The 16,284-nt window shown below is 35.5% G+C and overlaps 4 protein-coding genes and 1 long non-coding RNA gene across 7 annotated transcripts; 2 read left to right on the top strand and 3 right to left on the bottom strand.

Annotated features, from left to right (window-relative positions):
* Nucleotides 1-1,023: 1,023 nt before the first annotated feature.
* Nucleotides 1,024-1,518, top strand: LOC7472441 (RING-H2 finger protein ATL66). The gene has a single exon (XM_002312131.1). The coding sequence runs from the start codon at nucleotides 1,024-1,026 to the stop codon at nucleotides 1,516-1,518; it is 495 nt and encodes a 164-aa protein (XP_002312167.1).
* Nucleotides 1,519-2,258: 740 nt separating this feature from the next.
* Nucleotides 2,259-2,885, top strand: LOC112328382 (uncharacterized). Its single transcript, XR_002983231.2, has 2 exons — nucleotides 2,259-2,533; nucleotides 2,649-2,885. It is a non-coding gene; the product is annotated as an uncharacterized LOC112328382 (long non-coding RNA).
* A 1,731-nt stretch (nucleotides 2,886-4,616) lies between these two features.
* LOC7472440 (transcription factor MYB73) lies at nucleotides 4,617-5,709 on the bottom strand. Its single transcript, XM_002311205.3, has one exon. The coding sequence runs from the start codon at nucleotides 5,574-5,576 to the stop codon at nucleotides 4,797-4,799; it is 780 nt and encodes a 259-aa protein (XP_002311241.1). The 5' UTR covers nucleotides 5,577-5,709; the 3' UTR covers nucleotides 4,617-4,796.
* Nucleotides 5,710-8,593: 2,884 nt separating this feature from the next.
* LOC7472439 (transcription factor bHLH51) lies at nucleotides 8,594-11,132 on the bottom strand. Its single transcript, XM_002311204.4, has 2 exons — nucleotides 9,444-11,132; nucleotides 8,594-9,109 (listed from the first exon to the last, which is right to left on the bottom strand). The coding sequence occupies exons 1-2, from the start codon at nucleotides 9,735-9,737 to the stop codon at nucleotides 8,624-8,626; spliced, it is 780 nt and encodes a 259-aa protein (XP_002311240.1). The 5' UTR covers nucleotides 9,738-11,132; the 3' UTR covers nucleotides 8,594-8,623.
* Nucleotides 11,133-11,281: 149 nt separating this feature from the next.
* LOC127903920 (uncharacterized) lies at nucleotides 11,282-13,777 on the bottom strand. Of its 3 annotated transcripts, XM_052455302.1 has the most exons (3): nucleotides 13,389-13,777; nucleotides 12,643-12,707; nucleotides 11,282-12,299 (listed from the first exon to the last, which is right to left on the bottom strand). In XM_052455302.1, the coding sequence occupies exon 3, from the start codon at nucleotides 12,140-12,142 to the stop codon at nucleotides 11,543-11,545; it is 600 nt and encodes a 199-aa protein (XP_052311262.1). In that variant the 5' UTR covers nucleotides 12,143-12,299; nucleotides 12,643-12,707; nucleotides 13,389-13,777; the 3' UTR covers nucleotides 11,282-11,542. The 3 variants fall into 3 exon arrangements, with proteins under 3 accessions (XP_052311262.1, XP_052311261.1, XP_052311260.1); XM_052455301.1 differs by lacking the exon at nucleotides 12,643-12,707; XM_052455300.1 differs by lacking the exon at nucleotides 12,643-12,707 and having other exon boundaries at nucleotides 11,282-12,193; nucleotides 13,389-13,776.
* Between the last annotated feature and the right edge of the window lie 2,507 nt (nucleotides 13,778-16,284).

Below are 16,284 nucleotides of genomic sequence, written 5' to 3'. Positions count from 1 at the left end.
CTCACTTTAAAAAAAAAAGAATTTAATGAAAGAACTAAGAAAGTTATGACATTTAACGAGGTTTAAGGTAACACCATTAAAGATGTAGAGGCTAACTAGGATTTCATATAAGTTCGAATGGAGAAAGTTCGATTATAATTCATCTCAGTTAAGTTCGAATTGAAAAGAAAACCACTTATTTTTGTTTTTATTTGTTGTTTACAAAAGCCACACATCACTCGAAATTTTGAGTTTCTACATAAAAACATGTATGAAATTTTGTATGAATTACCCAACATGTATAAATAAAAAGATTTGACTAACTAATAAATTAAACCTCCATTTATTATTCTCATTTCAGCATACATCAAACTCTAAATACACATGCCCCTATCTTTTTTATATAATTTCCCTTCCTAGGCTTTAGCTTCATGTCGAGATATAGGATGAATGCATTTCCTTATTATATAATGATTTTATAAAGAATAATGACAAATATTTTATTTGCTAGAAAAAAGCTCTTAGATATTATAATAAATATTTATGGATCTAGTTTTTACTATGTTTATATTTTATTCATTGTTGGTTGAATAAAAAAATTAAATATTTATATTCTATTAAACTTGTTTTGGATATTTATAAATGTATTTATTATCTAAATGTTGTTTATTATTTAACTTAAAATAGAGAGAGAGAGAGAGAGATTAAAATTATTTATATTTTATTAATTACTCATCCAATAAAATAGATATTAAAAAATCACTTAATTAAAAAAATAATCGGTTAAGATCAATATTCAATAAAATTACAATCGCTGCTCTTTGCATCAATCTTCTCACTTGTTAGGTCTTCACTTAAAGCCAGTGTACTGCCTGCCACGCGCTACCATTTGAAAGTCCACAACAGTTGAAAGTGGTTTGGAACTACACTTTAAAGGCCGAACCAGCTCTTTTCTCTTGGCCAAATTCCCACTACCCTGCTGCCACTACTACCTCCACGGCCATCAATACCCTCATCACCATTACCAGTTCACTTGCAAGTTAGATGGCATCACAAGACTCCCAACCATTCCACTGGCACTACGAAGAACTCGACGAAAATGACTTCCAAGTCCGTGGCCGCGCTCTCTTTTATGTACTGATCGTCGGCTCCATGATCATCCTTATCGCCCTACTCTCCATCTACGCCCGCTGGGTCTGCCTTGAAAACACGCGGCATAACCTTCCCTCTAGGCTTCCTGTGCACCACGCGCCTCGCCTTCCTCCAAGAGGCCTCGAATCCACGATCATCAAGGCTTTGCCGATAACTTTGCACAAATCAAATTTGGGTACCAGTAATAATGGCACTGCAGTCGAAAGCGAGTGCTGTATATGCCTTGGTGTGTTTGAAGATGGTGATAGGCTGAAAGTTTTGCCGCAGTGTCAGCATTGTTTTCATTGTGACTGCGTCGATAAGTGGCTTGTCACTCAGTCAAGTTGCCCACTCTGTAGAGCTTCTATCCGAGCTGAATCGGCTGTTTTATCGATCATAACAGAGTAAACAACACAGCCCAGATTTCTATTTCTGTAGATTATGTCTTTAAATGAACTAGATTGTTGTATTAAATCACGAATGCTTTTGAGAAAATTCATCGAACAGATGGCAATCAATACATATTGCAAGATATCTTGTAATTCTTGCACTGATAAAATTGAGAAATTCGCAGCTCGGTTACGAACAGAGTGATCACATAAGCCTCTTTTGTTTCCCATCAATTATATGTAAATTCTCGTTCCATATCTGCAAAAAAGTTCTAGCTCTTATAAATATATTCATAACCCAGACAAAGTTGTTATAACACTTTCTTAAAAATTTTAAACAAACCGAAGCCCAAAATGACGAAAATTTCTAAATCATTTTCAGTTTAAAAAAAAAAGAAAAAAAAAATTTCTATATCTTTTTCAGCATTTATAGCCAACATTAACTTCTTAGCAGAAATTCTACTGCTAACTGGTGTATTACTGAACATACCGCTTGCTAGAAATGAAATGCCTACCTAGCAGAATGGGCTTCAGTTACTAGATTCACGTGGTTGATCAGCAAGGCAATTTTCAACTTTTTTTTCCTGCTCTTGATCTACCAATCCTATAAATGCGGCCACCTAAACTTTCCCAAAAAACAAATTGGAAATTGAAACAACTTGAGTCCTCCATTAATATTTTCTAACTATTGACTCCTGGTCCTGGATTTGGGCTCACTATCGTAAGATGGCATTTCTTACCTCCTGTACACTTTTGTAACGGTATTAGATGTGGGCTTATCGGGCTCTCCAAAGTTGATTAGATTACATTCACAAGTGGGCCTAATTGGATTCGAGGTATAGTCCTCTAGCTAGTTGAGCCCATCTCGGCAACATAGCCCAATAAAATTAGGGTTTCATATCATTAGTATTTAAATACCGGCGAAGCCCCTAAACGTAGCAGCTCTCTCTATCATTCTCCGCTGCCTCTAGGATTCTGAATCAAAAGAAAGAAGGAACACAGAGCTTGGATACTTTGTCACCATGAGAGCCAAGGTAATCCTTTCTTCTTCTCTCAGCAAATTAACGAATTCATTAGCATCTTATATATTCTTGTTTAGTTAGTACAAAATTGATCGATTGTTTCTGTTGTGTTTATTTGAACAAACAGTGGAAGAAGAAGCGTATGAGGAGGTTGAAAAGGAAGCGCCGAAAGATGAGGCAGAGATCCAAGTAGTTTTCTATTTTATCAATAATAGTGAAAGTTGTCGTTCGTTTTAGTATTTCTTGTTTCAGTTATCAGTACTACTTTCAACTGAGTAGATTATTTCCGTTTTAAATTTCATGATTTTGTTAGACTTTCAAACTGGATGGAAATGGGATTTTGTTTTTGCTTATTGGGCTTCAATGCTGTGTTATTATGATGATCTCTTGCTGTTCTTTTTCTTGTTTGAATTGGAGTCGACGGACTGGCACTAGTTCTGTTTGCTAGACCCCTAGACACAAGGGTATAGTGATGATTGTTGTTGATTCACTGGGGTGTAGTTAAATGTCAGTGTAGGTGCTCGCTGTATCTAGGTATGGATTACTAGGGAAGAAGTTATCAGAAATAATTTTTCGCAAGTGCTCTTTGCCAATCTTGGGAATTACCGAGGATGCTGGAATCTGTGATTAACTTGGTGCTGCAATGATTCAGTATGGGGAGGATGAGAGGATACCCTGATTTTAATGTTTATTGTGGTTTACATGAGTGGCTATGTGTTAATAGCCAGTTTGTCACTGCGATTGGACATGGTTTACATGCAATTGGTTGCGTTTCAAATGAAAAGGGGTTAGATAGTGTTAAATTGATATTGTTTTTAATTTTTTCTAATGGTTTTGATGTGTAATCAAAATTAAAAAATCTTTTTTAATGTATTTTCAAGGAAAAAACATTTTAAAAAACAATATAAGATTAATGATTGGCTCCCAATATGCCTGTTATGTAGCTCAAATTATTTAGGTTTGATAATGAATTGTGTTGATTGTAAACTTAAATTAAATATTAAAAAAAAAACCTAAATGAATTGATTTAGAAATGATTTTTTTGTTTGAAAAACACAAATATTAGAGGTAAAATAGAAACAGTAATGAAGGCATTGTGTAGTATTTTTATTAAATAGAATTATTAAATGATATAATTAAGATGAATACATCTTAAAGTATTAATGATTGTTAACTATGTAATTAAATTTTTGTTGGTGATTATGTATAAAATAAAAATTATCAAAGTTAGTTAATTTTAAAATATTTTAGATTATTTTAAATACAATAAGCAAGTCTATAAAAGATCATTTCACTCTTAAAATTTTTAAAATCTGAATTATTTTTATTTTTATATTTTGCTTTAAGACGAGCAGTAAAATCTTGAAAAACAAAGCTCTGCTCGTTTTCCTATAACCTTTTGTTTTCTGTCTGTCTTGTGATAATCACAATGTTAATATGATAGCCTGTGATGCGGCACTTGCAAAACAAGGCTGTCATTTTTGTAACGTGTGAACTGTTACATATAGAGAGCAACCTCGCATCTTCTGTTCCATGTTACACCATTCGAATGTTGTTTCCGAATCGAAATGGATGTCTTGTTCTCGCCGAGGCTATGAATGGGTGTTGGGGCGAGGTGGGTAGTAAAAGTGTTCAGTGTCTTAATATTTGCATAAACCTTAAACCGGACGCGAGCACGTACTCTTAATCAGAAAGGAATCAATCGACCTATTTGAGGATTGCATTGATGACTGTAGCTTAATTGGTGTTCATCCCTCATTTCCCACTTGGGAGTGAGTACGAGCATGCATTTGGTAATATTAATTTTTAGACTGGTAAAAAGGATGGTTTTCTGTGATTTTAAACGATTTTGATATATTAACGTTAAAATAATTGAAAAGCACCTTCTTCTTTTTTTAGTTCAAACTACATCTTGACTCTTTTGTCAGAATAAAAAATGTTATTAATTGAAAAGCCTTGCGTGGTATTGACTGACTGTGATGGCATATCTCATTGACGTTCTCCAAAGACAGTAGGTTTTCCGTTTTCGAGCGTAGCAAGAATTAGGGCAACACCTGTACAGAACGCACGAATTAGGGTAGACTGCCCAGCAGAATACGAGATCAAAACTGTGATCTCAAATAAAACTGTAACATGAAGAACAAGCCAGGCTGGCGACAACTTAGGACTGCCCAGTTGATTAATTAGGCATCAAATAAAAATAGGAACGACTAGTCCTATTTGTATTTTAAAAAAAAACATAAACTAAAAGCAGCAAGGATCGATGCAGTTCTGATCATATATCCTTTAGAGATCCAATTGTAACTCCATTTCGAGTCTTTAATCTATCAAAATAAATCCTAACTTCTTCTTGTATTATTTTCTGTATGAGAGCCCTCACGCAATCCTCGTCCATCTCCTCTGTACATCTGATCTTCTCAGCATCTTTCATGATTGACTCGCCAAGATCCTTTTCTCTGCCATTTACTGCCACACCCTCCTTCAATTTCTCCGCCACAGCCATCGAAACAAAACCATCTCCCGGCGGAGATAATGTCAAGGACGTCTCAGGCCCATCCACTCCCACGTCTCCATTAACACTATTATGCCCCGGCGAAGCATGCAAGCACTGTCTCTTGGACCCTGAATCAGACTCAGACTCAGACACAACCGACACCTCCAAAGTCGAGCGTTTGAAAACTGAATTCGACTCGGATGACGCAGATGACACGCTCCCACGTTTTCTACGTAAAGTAGAGTTCCAATGATTCTTTATAGCATTATCAGTCCGGCCAGGCAAGAGTCTGGCAATCGTAGCCCACTTATTGCCGTGGATGGCGTGTGCCTGGACGATCTTGGCATCCTCCGCTGGCGTAAATGGGCGATGTTGCACCTCGGGTGAAAGCTGATTGCACCACCTTAGCCTGCAAGATTTCCCTGACCGGCCTGGTATACCAGTGCTTATCATAGACCAGTTTCTTGGTCCATGTTGCTCCACAAGCTTGATCAGAGTGGCATCTTCTTGTGGGCTCCAAGAACCTTTGATCCTGTGATCACCACCATTAACAGAACCCATGAAGAAGATGAGAGAGGTCAAATAAAATAAGTTGTTAATTTAGATATTTATATTTAATTTGTTTTGAGTACGTTCGTTCGTGGGAGGTTTATTTATGGAGGAGGAAGGTTAGAATTAATGTGGAGAGAGTGAGAGAGAGAGATAATAACGTTTATAAGAAGAGGAGAGGGTTGTTGTGTGTGAGCCGTAAAACCGCACGTTGCCATGGCTATTTTGCTAGTTACACGCCCCTTTCTTTTAAAAAAAATAATAAAATAAAATTTATTTGATAATTAATGTTTGTTTAATTTGGTTTTATAAGTTGTTGATCATAGAAGAGTACTTTCTGTTTTGAAGGTGGCGTACGTGGGTGAGATGGATGTTCTTAAAGAGAAAGAAATTAGTATTTGTTAACTGAACGGTTAGGTTAATACTTGCATTCAATGGCTGAAATTAGGGCTCCGAAACTGTGGCGGTTAGGTTTTCTTTTTGTGTTTATCTTGGAAATTATTAAATATAATAACGACCGGCGGTTAGAGAGAGTGCTTGAGGAGGGAGACCAACGAATTGTCAAAGAACTGCACACGCTTATCAAGGGAGTTAGCTGAACTGAATTGTGCGAGAGAAAGAGAGAGTTGCAACGGAATTCACATGTTGCCGTTATTATAATATTAATTAGTTATGCCTTCTTCTTCTTCTTCTTTTAACCGCTATAGTTGATACATTATTTTAGAGCTCTGAAAAGAGTAAATATCAATAATTAATATTCTATAGATGTTAATTATGAGAATTAATTTCTTATTTTTTTATACTTGTTTGTTGAATATTCTACCAATAATAATAATCGGCAAAAAAAGGTATTTATATATAATGGTGCTCTACAATTTAATTACCATGATATCTTCTATAATTAAATAAATGGAATATTAAGTTTAACAAATGTCATGGTATATTGTGCATTAAATAACATATATACTTTAAATTTGACTAATTATATATAAATAAATATGGGGATAATTATATATATAAAAAAATCATGTCGTTTTACTCTTCTTTTTTTTTTAACTTTATCTCTATTCTTTTAAAAATTACACCTTATTTCCTGAATTTTATATAATCTTCAAGCTAACGCGCCAAAAAAATAAAAATATCAATTGTCATTATATTTGTTTAATAATTAACGAAGATTAATATTACAACTTTGTAAAGAACTACAAAGACATTAGCCACTGTAGCTGACTTCTTTTTCTTCCCTTTTCATTTTCAATCTTTAGCAAGTCTACGAGAAATAATTAAAGCCATTATTTCTTGACATTATTTCTTGCCTTTGCTAGATTCCATTTTCTAGAAGATATGCGCACACAATAATCTATCCATGCTCGTACGTGTAAATTCTCCAGTAATTATGAAAACCCTTTATATATATTAAAATAAAATAAAAACAATTATCATAATTAAATCTTGATCCCCAGATCTGGAACTGTTTACAATTCTACACTGAAAAAGGGACAAGGCTTCGTGTTCGTTCGTTTCATCATTGCAGCAAAGGACCCGGCTAGCTTTTCCAACCATCCAGCTTTAGAAAGCAAGCAGGGGGGACTTTATGACTCCATCGGCTAATATTTCATATGATATCCTGATATTTGATAAGAAACCACATGTGCGAGCTGGCCCACATATTGACTCCATTTTCGATCTCCATAGTGTTCGCATGGCATGAATCACAATGTCTGTAATTAAAACTTCATCATCTTGACAGCTGCATCTCATGTACATTATTCTATCAATTTATATTATTCTTTCTAATTTTATATTAATTTATAGTTCACAATTTACATTTGAATTGATTTGTAGGATTTTATGTGATATATAATAAGAAATAGGGCTAGCCTAGTTTCTTGGACTCGTCCTAAAAACCCTATTTTTCGGGAATTAAATGATAATTCTCTGTTCAATAATTTTACCAAAGTTGGCATCTCTCTCAACAAGGGGTGGGATCAAATTCGCTTACTAGTAGTAGTGATAGTACTTATTTCATGATATTACTATTTTTTTATAAAAAAAATATTATAATATCAACACTATTGCATCAAGAAAATAATAGTTATGAAAATTTAGGTGGGGGGGTTTAGATTTTTTTTTAATTAACGTGGGTGTCTGAGTTAGCTTGTGCATACCTCGACTAATCCCACGAGTCCTGAAGTTAACGACCATATAAGCCTCCAGTAGTCATCATATTAGCAACTATAGGGCTCGAACTTGAGACCACAGGAGGAGCAAACCCTTTAATTTCAAGTTTTTACTACTGATTCACCTACTAGATTGTTGGTTAGGGGGGTTTAAATTTTACTTTAGAGCTAGAGACATTTCCCAGAATTAGGGATTTTTCTTGGAGTTTTGTAACTTTGGGGCACAAGGCCACCAGGCCCTTGAATTTATCCCTGGTTTAATTAATAATAAAATTATAGAGTCCAAAGGGATCTAGAATTCTTATATAAAAAAACCGAACAACGTTCACTTACGAAGAAAAGAAAATATTCCGAACTTCCAGTATAAAAACAAGGTTCAGGGACTCAGTAATAACGCCAACATCAGCAAATGCCATTCTTCATTTTTCTTATTTGACAAATACATCACTTACCAAATTAATTGATGGATTTCTCAACACAATTATGACTAGCATGGAGTCGAAAGATTCTGCTCTAGGAAAAAAAAAAGTTATCCGGGGATTGATATGACTGGTGCGGCTTCTTTCACATCTTAGGAGTGAGCGAAATTCTTTCAAAAAAATATCCAATAATTTCAACTAACGGGGTACCAACCTGCAATTGATTTTTTTGGGGACGTAAAGTTGCTTTATGGGAAGCAAAAAGGATCCCTTCTATGGAAATTGAACTCCACTTTTTCTCTGTAAATAAAGTGAGAATCCACAAAATAATTGGCGTTCTATGCCTGCGCCACCGCCACCGCCACCAGAGTTTCTTGGAATGGTGGCATGGGAGAGAAAGCATCAGGTTAGAAAGGAAAGAGGCGTACCATTAGAAAAAAAGAAATTTCAATATATCTGATTATGTATATTGCTGTGACAGATGAGAAGGCAAAAAGAACCTCTGCCTCTTGCTTCTAATACGATAATTTGATGGCACTGATGATGAAGCAATTCTACTCAAAACAAGATTAAGTGACTGTTTAATAGTGCTGATTGAAACACCTCCCTCTTTACTGCACTTGTTGCAAAGTACTAGTATGCTTTTAACCCTTCCACCTACACTGGCAATATCGGCTCTAACAATGGTTAGTCTAAGGCCCCTGAGCACTCGAATGAGCTCCGAAAACAGTTCTGGCCGATCATCGCAGCAAACAGAAGCCCTGATGAACGTGCTGTCCTTGTCTTTGTTGGTGCTAGAAGGGTTTGTAGCTTGAGAAACATCACAATCAACCGTTACTTCATCAACTTCAGTTGGGATTGTGAAAGTTCTGCTGATTTCCGTTGCTTTTTGCTTGAGATCCTTCACATGATCAATCGCGCTTCCTAGCAGAGCTGCCTTGTCCATCTGTGCAAGGAAATATTGATTCATCTCAAGTTCTGTTGTCAGTGAAAATCTAATACAGAATCAGCAAAATCTATACTAATTTTACCATATTTTGTCAAAGGAGGTAAATAATTTAGATGCATGATCTCTCTTATACCATTAATAAAGATTGATGGGATTGAAACCAAAAACCGTTACTAGTGAGGGTATGTGTTGAGCAATATGTAAAATTCGCTCCCTTATTTGATGCTACAAGAGGACATCCTTGAGTAATTGACAGAAATATCTAGCCAGGCCGTTAAGGTTATGTTGATTAGCGCATGTTTATGTAAGGTTAAGACAGGGGTTTGTGTACCTTTTCTGATTTGGGAATGAGTTTCCTAAGAATTCCCAGCTGTGCATTAATCCTGTCCCGGCGCCGCTTCTCAGCTTGGCTATGACTCTTGGAATTAGAAGCAGCTTTATTCTCCGAAGCCTCCTGAATCGGTATAGACCACGAAGGGAATCCATTAACTTGAAAGTTGGCAGAAGCAGAGGCATGAGATGGGCATGGCACTAAAAAGGACTCATCATATACTGCAGCACTTGTTTGAACCCAGTTTGCCTCTGCAGGAGCAGCAGGCCAACAAGGAGAGAAGTGATCTTCCATGTCCAAGCAAAAAAGCAAGCTTTCTTTGTAAAATCTAAGCTATGACTCTTCCTTCTTTTTATCCTGCATTCATTGTACAGCTACTGTATCTGCACTAATAATGTGTGATCTGCATATCGTGATGGTGATTGGCGTGATGTCTAGTTAACTTTAATGGTCAGATGAAAATCATGTTTGGCCATATTAGGCTGTCACCTCAACATGAATTTACTTGGATAACTTCATGCCAAACAAAGTAACTCCGTGTGGCTAAAACATCGTACTGAAAAGGAACAGTTTGGTGAAATCAAATTCAGATGAAGCATAAATAACTGCTTTGGTGGTGGGAAATCATAGATTGACCTTACTGTGGTAGTTGATCTACCTATCTACTATCTAGGGCATCACTCTGTTTCTGTTTTGTGATTATCCGTGCATCATTCTGTCACTACAGACTTGCGACGCTAAAATTCTCAGATTCCGCGCACTTGAGTAATAATTAGTTGTTTTATTTCCTACTACTTATCCATGAGTTGGTTTCTATTTCCTTGTCCTTGTGTAAGTTTCTTAAAGAATGAAGTACCATTGAGCCCACAACCACTTGCTCTACTGATTGAAACTGGCATCATGTTTATGTGTCCTGTCATGCATCGTATCCTTGATCTCATGTCTTTACATCTACAATTTTGTTCAAGTGCTGCAAATTGTAATGGAGGGATAGGGTTTAGCAACGAAACAAACTAAATGATAGCTCTGGTGTCTTCGATTTCAAATATCTATCATTCACTTCTGTTTTGCTTTCAGCTCTCTAGCTATCTCAGCTGGATCATCTAGAAAATCTAAGGACCTTTCATTTTGGTGGCTTGTTTTGTCCACCTTCAACTGTTCAGTGTTAAAGACTGTCATTGTGTCCTGCACAAGCAAACAAGAGCCCTACGATTACCATCAACAGTGGCCCCACACAAACACTGCAACTCACCATAAAGAGGGTTAAAGATTGATACGACCTTTGATCAACCACTCACGTTCAAAATTCTGTCTCTCAGGATTGTGTGGTGTCCATAATTCTGCGTTATTCTGTTTAAAGCTTACCCGTGCAGTGTTTTCCTCGTTTTCTCCTTTCCTCCCTAAAAGATTGCTTCAACAAACTCACCAAACTTAAGAAGAGCCACCAAAAACACGAACAAAATGTGCCCAAATCCAGGTGCGTATCGGGAAATGAATATAACCAGATACGTTTTTGCCAAGCACAATAATGTATCAAGTTGGAAGCCTATCTACTTGGATTTTGGTCAGAAATAACGGCAATTTATTAAAAGAACAGGAAAAGAGAGGGGGGGGGGGGGGGACATCACGGTTAAGGACACAAATAACGACACAACTGGATGCTACGTTATAATATAGCACTCAAAAAAGATCAAAACTTGTGTGCCACTGGCAAAGAGATGCTCCTTCTACACTATAAAAACATCACATATGGGATCAGCCCGCTTATGTACATATAACATACAGAATGACGATATAATATCGGTTAAGCTTAAGCATCATTATCATCAAATAAATAATAAAATAAAATTTGAAACTATGTCATTCATGTAAGAGTAAGACAACCAAAAGGGCATCCTGATACATTTTCCTTTGATACATAAATGCCAGCCAAGCAATTCTTTGTACATTCATGCATGTATCTTGTCTAAATGACATGAAATTACTAACAAATATAAGAAACTTGTGCAAATACCTGAATCCAAATAGTTTGTGATCTTTCTATGGATGTATCTGAAGAGGTAGCTCACCTAAATAGCGGAATCCCACCAAATTCCACCTTAATACTCATCAAAATGGATTGCACCAACTTTCCAGACAATATAAGTCGTTGCAAACATTATTGTGCTGATCAAAACAAATGAAATGACAATGAAAAAGAGTTCTGAACCCCCTGGAAATTGAAAGGTCCATCCCTCCTTTGGCAACCCTCGCTTGCTGTCATCAAACAAGTTTTCAGGAGCTTCTGGAAGGCCAGATCTTTTCTTGCCCTTGTCACTCTCTCTCAGGGCATCCAATACTTTCCTGCCCATCTCTGATTTTGATGTCTTTGATTCTGTGTAACGGCTGATAACTCTCGCAGCCTTTAGTCTCTCTCTTGCTGTTAGAGGCGACCTTTTTGGCCTAGACTTCATATCCACCGAAATTGTTGAGCTATTGGAAGCTCCAGAGGTTTGAGGTCCTGACTCCTCACCAACATTGTTTCCTACTGGAGAATCCTCAATTGGGGAATTCACTGCTGACAGCTGATTGTCATAAATTGAGCTCTCAGCACCTCCATGACCCTTAACGCCGGTGTCTGTGACAAGACGATCATTATCCACAGCTGAAACAAATAACCCTCTTCTTCTTCCATTTATTTGTATCCTTGAAGCAAGCATACCCAAGGAGGCGGCCTTTGGTCTAGACACATGATGGTATTTGGTTTGCAGCTTTTAACGGAGAAAAACTTCGGTAAATAATCTCGAGAAATAACAGTCACCAAAAATGTCTAAACCGCATCAATTGAAATAATCCAGTGCATAGATATTAAGGCTGCTGAATGGCAAGTATGCAAAAGAAAGAAATAAGAAAATAAAAACAAAAAATAAAAGAAAGTATAAATTTGTTTTATTAGAGTAAAAGTTAACTTGAACCATTAGAACCATGTCTTTTTTCCCCTTATAACTGATAAAAATAAAGGTCCTTGAACTATCAAAGATCAACATGAAACAGAATTAAAAGAAAAGCACCAAGCATCACTGATGCAGAAAAAAGAACTCGCAATTGCAAATCTTGCAGGATCAGGATAATTATATCCCAGGCTCATTTAACTAGAACGTAGGCGGGGTGGGGGGGGTGGGGGGATGACAGAAAAAATGAGCACAAATGGAGCAACTACCTGTTACTTTTTTTTACGAATAGCTTCAATGAACTTTCACGAGCAAAATCACCTTATTTCAAGTGCTAGGAGAAACATTGCAGAAGATTAATTTCAGACAGGTCATGTTTCCGTGCAGAAAGGGAAGAAAAAGAAGAAAAAAGGAGTTTTTCATTAAGCATTGACTATACACTTTTTTCCAACACACTATTATTCTCCATAAATTAAATGGTTACTGAAATACTAATAGGAAGTAGACCAAGAAGGGATGGAGAATTAGAGATGAATGTCACAAGAGACTTAATAGTGCGAACCAAAAAATTAACTTTGATATCATAAAATTGTGATCTTCATAGAATCTTTAGCCAGACAACTGGAAAATCGTGTTTCATTTTGCAAGAGAATGATGAAAATGGGTATTGAATTAACTGAATAAATCAATGAGTTACTACATCAATTATAATTTGAGGCCAAGATTCCCGTTCAATCGTTATTAGGACAGCCCAATTAGCAATATCATTCTTCAACTATTAATAAATCAATAAATTAATTATTTTTAGAACTCTAATCTGAGTGTTAATTTTTTCAAGTACCTCAAAGAAACCTAGGCAATTAGCAAGAAGTACTGTCAAAGCAAAAACATTGAGGAGAAAAGATAAAAGCAGCAGTACAGTTTTAGTACAAGAACTTAATGAAGAAACCCCAAAAGAGATAACAGTAAATAAGACGGCAAATCTTGAGGAGCCAAATAGCAGAAAGGAGATTACCGTTGAGTTGAAGCCAACAGCAGAATTTAGAGAAATTGACATCGTCTCCTCCGTTTTACGTCCCGACCTTGTATCATTCAGTAATAGACACAGAGAGTTTCGTGATTTCAGTGAGTCCAGCAGCTGTGCTTGTGCGAAGAAGAGTGGATGACCTTGTAACCAACCCAAGGAGATTAGCTGATTTGCTACCACCACTTTCTTTTACAAAGCGTGTAATCCACCGTCCAATTCCCGCTTATTAAAATCTGTAAACTCCACCCAGGAAGTGTGGCAAACTGCACCTCTATTATGCTGACACGACACTATCATCATTGTTATAAGAATTGCCCGATTCGGAAGGTTAACTTGGCGGCTCATTGATTAATGCAGCCAGTGCAATGAAGAGAATTTTCATGATATATTTTTAGATGTTTTTAATGATTTTTATATTATAATATTAAAAATATAAGAAATATTACTTTAATATATTTTTAATTAAAAAATATTTTTATATCATGATACTCACATCATAGGAAGAAACCTGTGATTTTTTTAAAAAAATAAGTTGTTTTATGTTTTTATTTTCTTAAAAAAATTACCTCAATTTCTTGTGACCATATATCTTGGCTGAATTTTAATTTGGCCGAGTCTCGATTTCATCCCAATCACCCCCCACAACTTCAATGTAATTTAAATTTCCGGCCTCTGTTCATTTCCGTCCATTCTGCCAGTAATTAAAGAGAATTGTGTGTGAATTTCAATCTCATTTCTGAGATTCATGAAAAACTCAATATTACCTCGGTAATGTAATTTCATTTAAAGCATTTTCATGGTAGCAGAAAGAAAAGTATCAACGGGTCATTTGAAACCCACCAATTGGTACGGCGCCTGCGACCATGTAACTATCTACACGGTGTTCATTATCACGGCATGCATTCCGGTGATGGAACCTCCCAAAACTCTCGCCAAAGTCCAGTAAAGTGTGTTTTGATCGGAAGGGGGTTTTCTGCATGTAAAATATATATACTCCATGTAAAAGTTACTGTTTTGAAGAGAGCAGGGAAGAGCAATTTGCAAGAATGTGTTGAACATTTTTTGCTCGAGATCAGAATATTTTCCTGTACTTCTCTCTCTTTTTTTACCGAAACTGGCAATGATAGTGTTGTTGTTTGAAACAAATACATCCAACAGTGTCACTTTCTCCAAACTGCAAAAGAAATCAACAGTTGTCATTACTCTACCACCCACCTCAGTCGTTTAGACCAGGGTGTGTTTGAAATTGAAGTAATAACAGTGGGTTAAAGTATTTTTTATTTAAAAATATATTAAAATAAAATTTTTTATTTTTTTAAAATTATTTTTAATATTACCACGTCGACATGAAAACATAAAAAAAATATTTTAATTAAAAAAAATATTTAAAATTTAAGAGAATACAGTGGTCAGTCAAAATAAAGACTGTATTGCTATTTATTTTTTAATCAACTATTGATTAAAGAATAAATATGGATGGTAATTAATTTCAGAGTTTATAAAATTAGTCAAAATATATATAAGCTGAACAAACATAAAGAATTAATGTGGACTTATTAGAAAGATATTCCCCTACATCACTTTTTTTTTTATGATCTCTATTTAATTCAAATACACGTATGCGGATGTTCTCGTACACTTCATGCTTGCCGTCACTCCTTTTCTTTTTTTCTTGATGAATCAGTCATTTAGTAGGAAGGAAATGAAAAAAAATAAAAAACTAAAAATATATATATTCTACAAAAGTGGGATTTTGTATTCAATTTAAAACAAATAATTTTACCTCTTCATTACAATCTTATCTTTGAAAGAGTTGAAATTTTTTATCTATTTATTATTTTAGGTTTTTAGTAATCAGATAATTTTCATATCTTAAAACTATATATTTTTTTAATATATTTTAAATAAATCATTCATATCCAAACTCCTTTATTAACTAAGAAAAGCTATTAGACCAATAATATGCTCAACACAACAAAAGCAATCACACAACTTGTTTATCAATTATCATAGTAGAAAACACCCTAGGATCTATCGATATCCCTGCCAATGATTAACAATATCTGCATGCATCATCTCTCCTCTTTTTTTTTTTTAGTTTAACGTGGGTGTCCGGGTTAGCTTGCGCGTACCTCGACTAATCCCACGGGCCCTGAAATTAATGATCATGTAAATCTCTAGTGGCCATCATATGAGCAATCACAAGACTCGAACTTTTCTTCTTCTTCTTCTTCTTTTCTATATATAAAAAAAATTGACAAATTGCATTCACAATACCCACACGCATCCACAGGTAGTGATCACGTGCGTGTGTACAGCCCAAGCTCGAGTTATTCAGAACAGCAGTACTTAAGACTGCCACCACCTGATCCCTGGTACGACTTGAGAAAGCATTGAGCGAGAAAAACAAATAGTACCATCTGATGTTACAAAAATCACCAGCCAGCAGGAAGAGCCTCAAGCGGGTCTGTTTTAACTGAAGCTCACGCCAACGTTTTAACGGTTGGTTCAGAAATTTGCAATCGTAGCGAAACAAATAGTAGGATTACTAAGAATTGTCGGACGAGTCATGGAATGAAAAGTGTGTTCGGAATTGTAAGTTGTAATCGTTTGGTTTAAAGTGTTTTCTATTTAAAAAATATATTAAAATAGTATTTTATTATTTTTTTAAAAAATTATTTTTAATATTAATATATCTAAACAATTTAAAAATATTTAAAAAATAACTTTTAATAAAAAACCAAATTTTTTAAAAAATACAATTTACATCACATTTTCAAAGAGACCCGATTCCCAAACAGACCCAAAAGAAAAGATGGGACAGGCCGACGTATATAAAAACATCGTTAATCTGGATTTCAAGATTCAAACGGATAAACCTTTA

Source organism: Populus trichocarpa, chromosome 8 (assembly GCF_000002775.5).
Source record: "Populus trichocarpa isolate Nisqually-1 chromosome 8, P.trichocarpa_v4.1, whole genome shotgun sequence".
In the NCBI taxonomy this organism is placed as follows: domain Eukaryota; kingdom Viridiplantae; phylum Streptophyta; class Magnoliopsida; order Malpighiales; family Salicaceae; genus Populus; species Populus trichocarpa.
The sequence above is the reverse complement of the archived record's forward strand: the minus strand, read 5'-3'. Positions and strand labels throughout refer to the sequence as shown.

Bases quoted from the DNA above. Each gene is read 5' to 3' on its own strand.
- LOC7472441 (XM_002312131.1), top strand. From the start codon at position 1,024: ATGGCATCACAAGACTCCCAACCATTCCACTGGCACTACGAAGAACTC.
- LOC127903920 (XM_052455300.1), bottom strand. From the start codon at position 13,430: ATGTCAATTTCTCTAAATTCTGCTGTTGGCTTCAACTCAACG. The intron at 12,194-13,388 runs GTAATCTCCTTT...CTCCGTTAAAAG, and splicing joins CTGTTGGCTTCAACTCAACG to CTGCAAACCAAATACCATCA.
- LOC7472440 (XM_002311205.3), bottom strand. From the start codon at position 5,576: ATGGGTTCTGTTAATGGTGGTGATCACAGGATCAAAGGTTCTTGGAGC.
- LOC7472439 (XM_002311204.4), bottom strand. From the start codon at position 9,737: ATGGAAGATCACTTCTCTCCTTGTTGGCCTGCTGCTCCTGCAGAGGCA. The intron at 9,110-9,443 runs GTACACAAACCC...TTCCTTGCACAG, and splicing joins TCATTCCCAAATCAGAAAAG to ATGGACAAGGCAGCTCTGCT.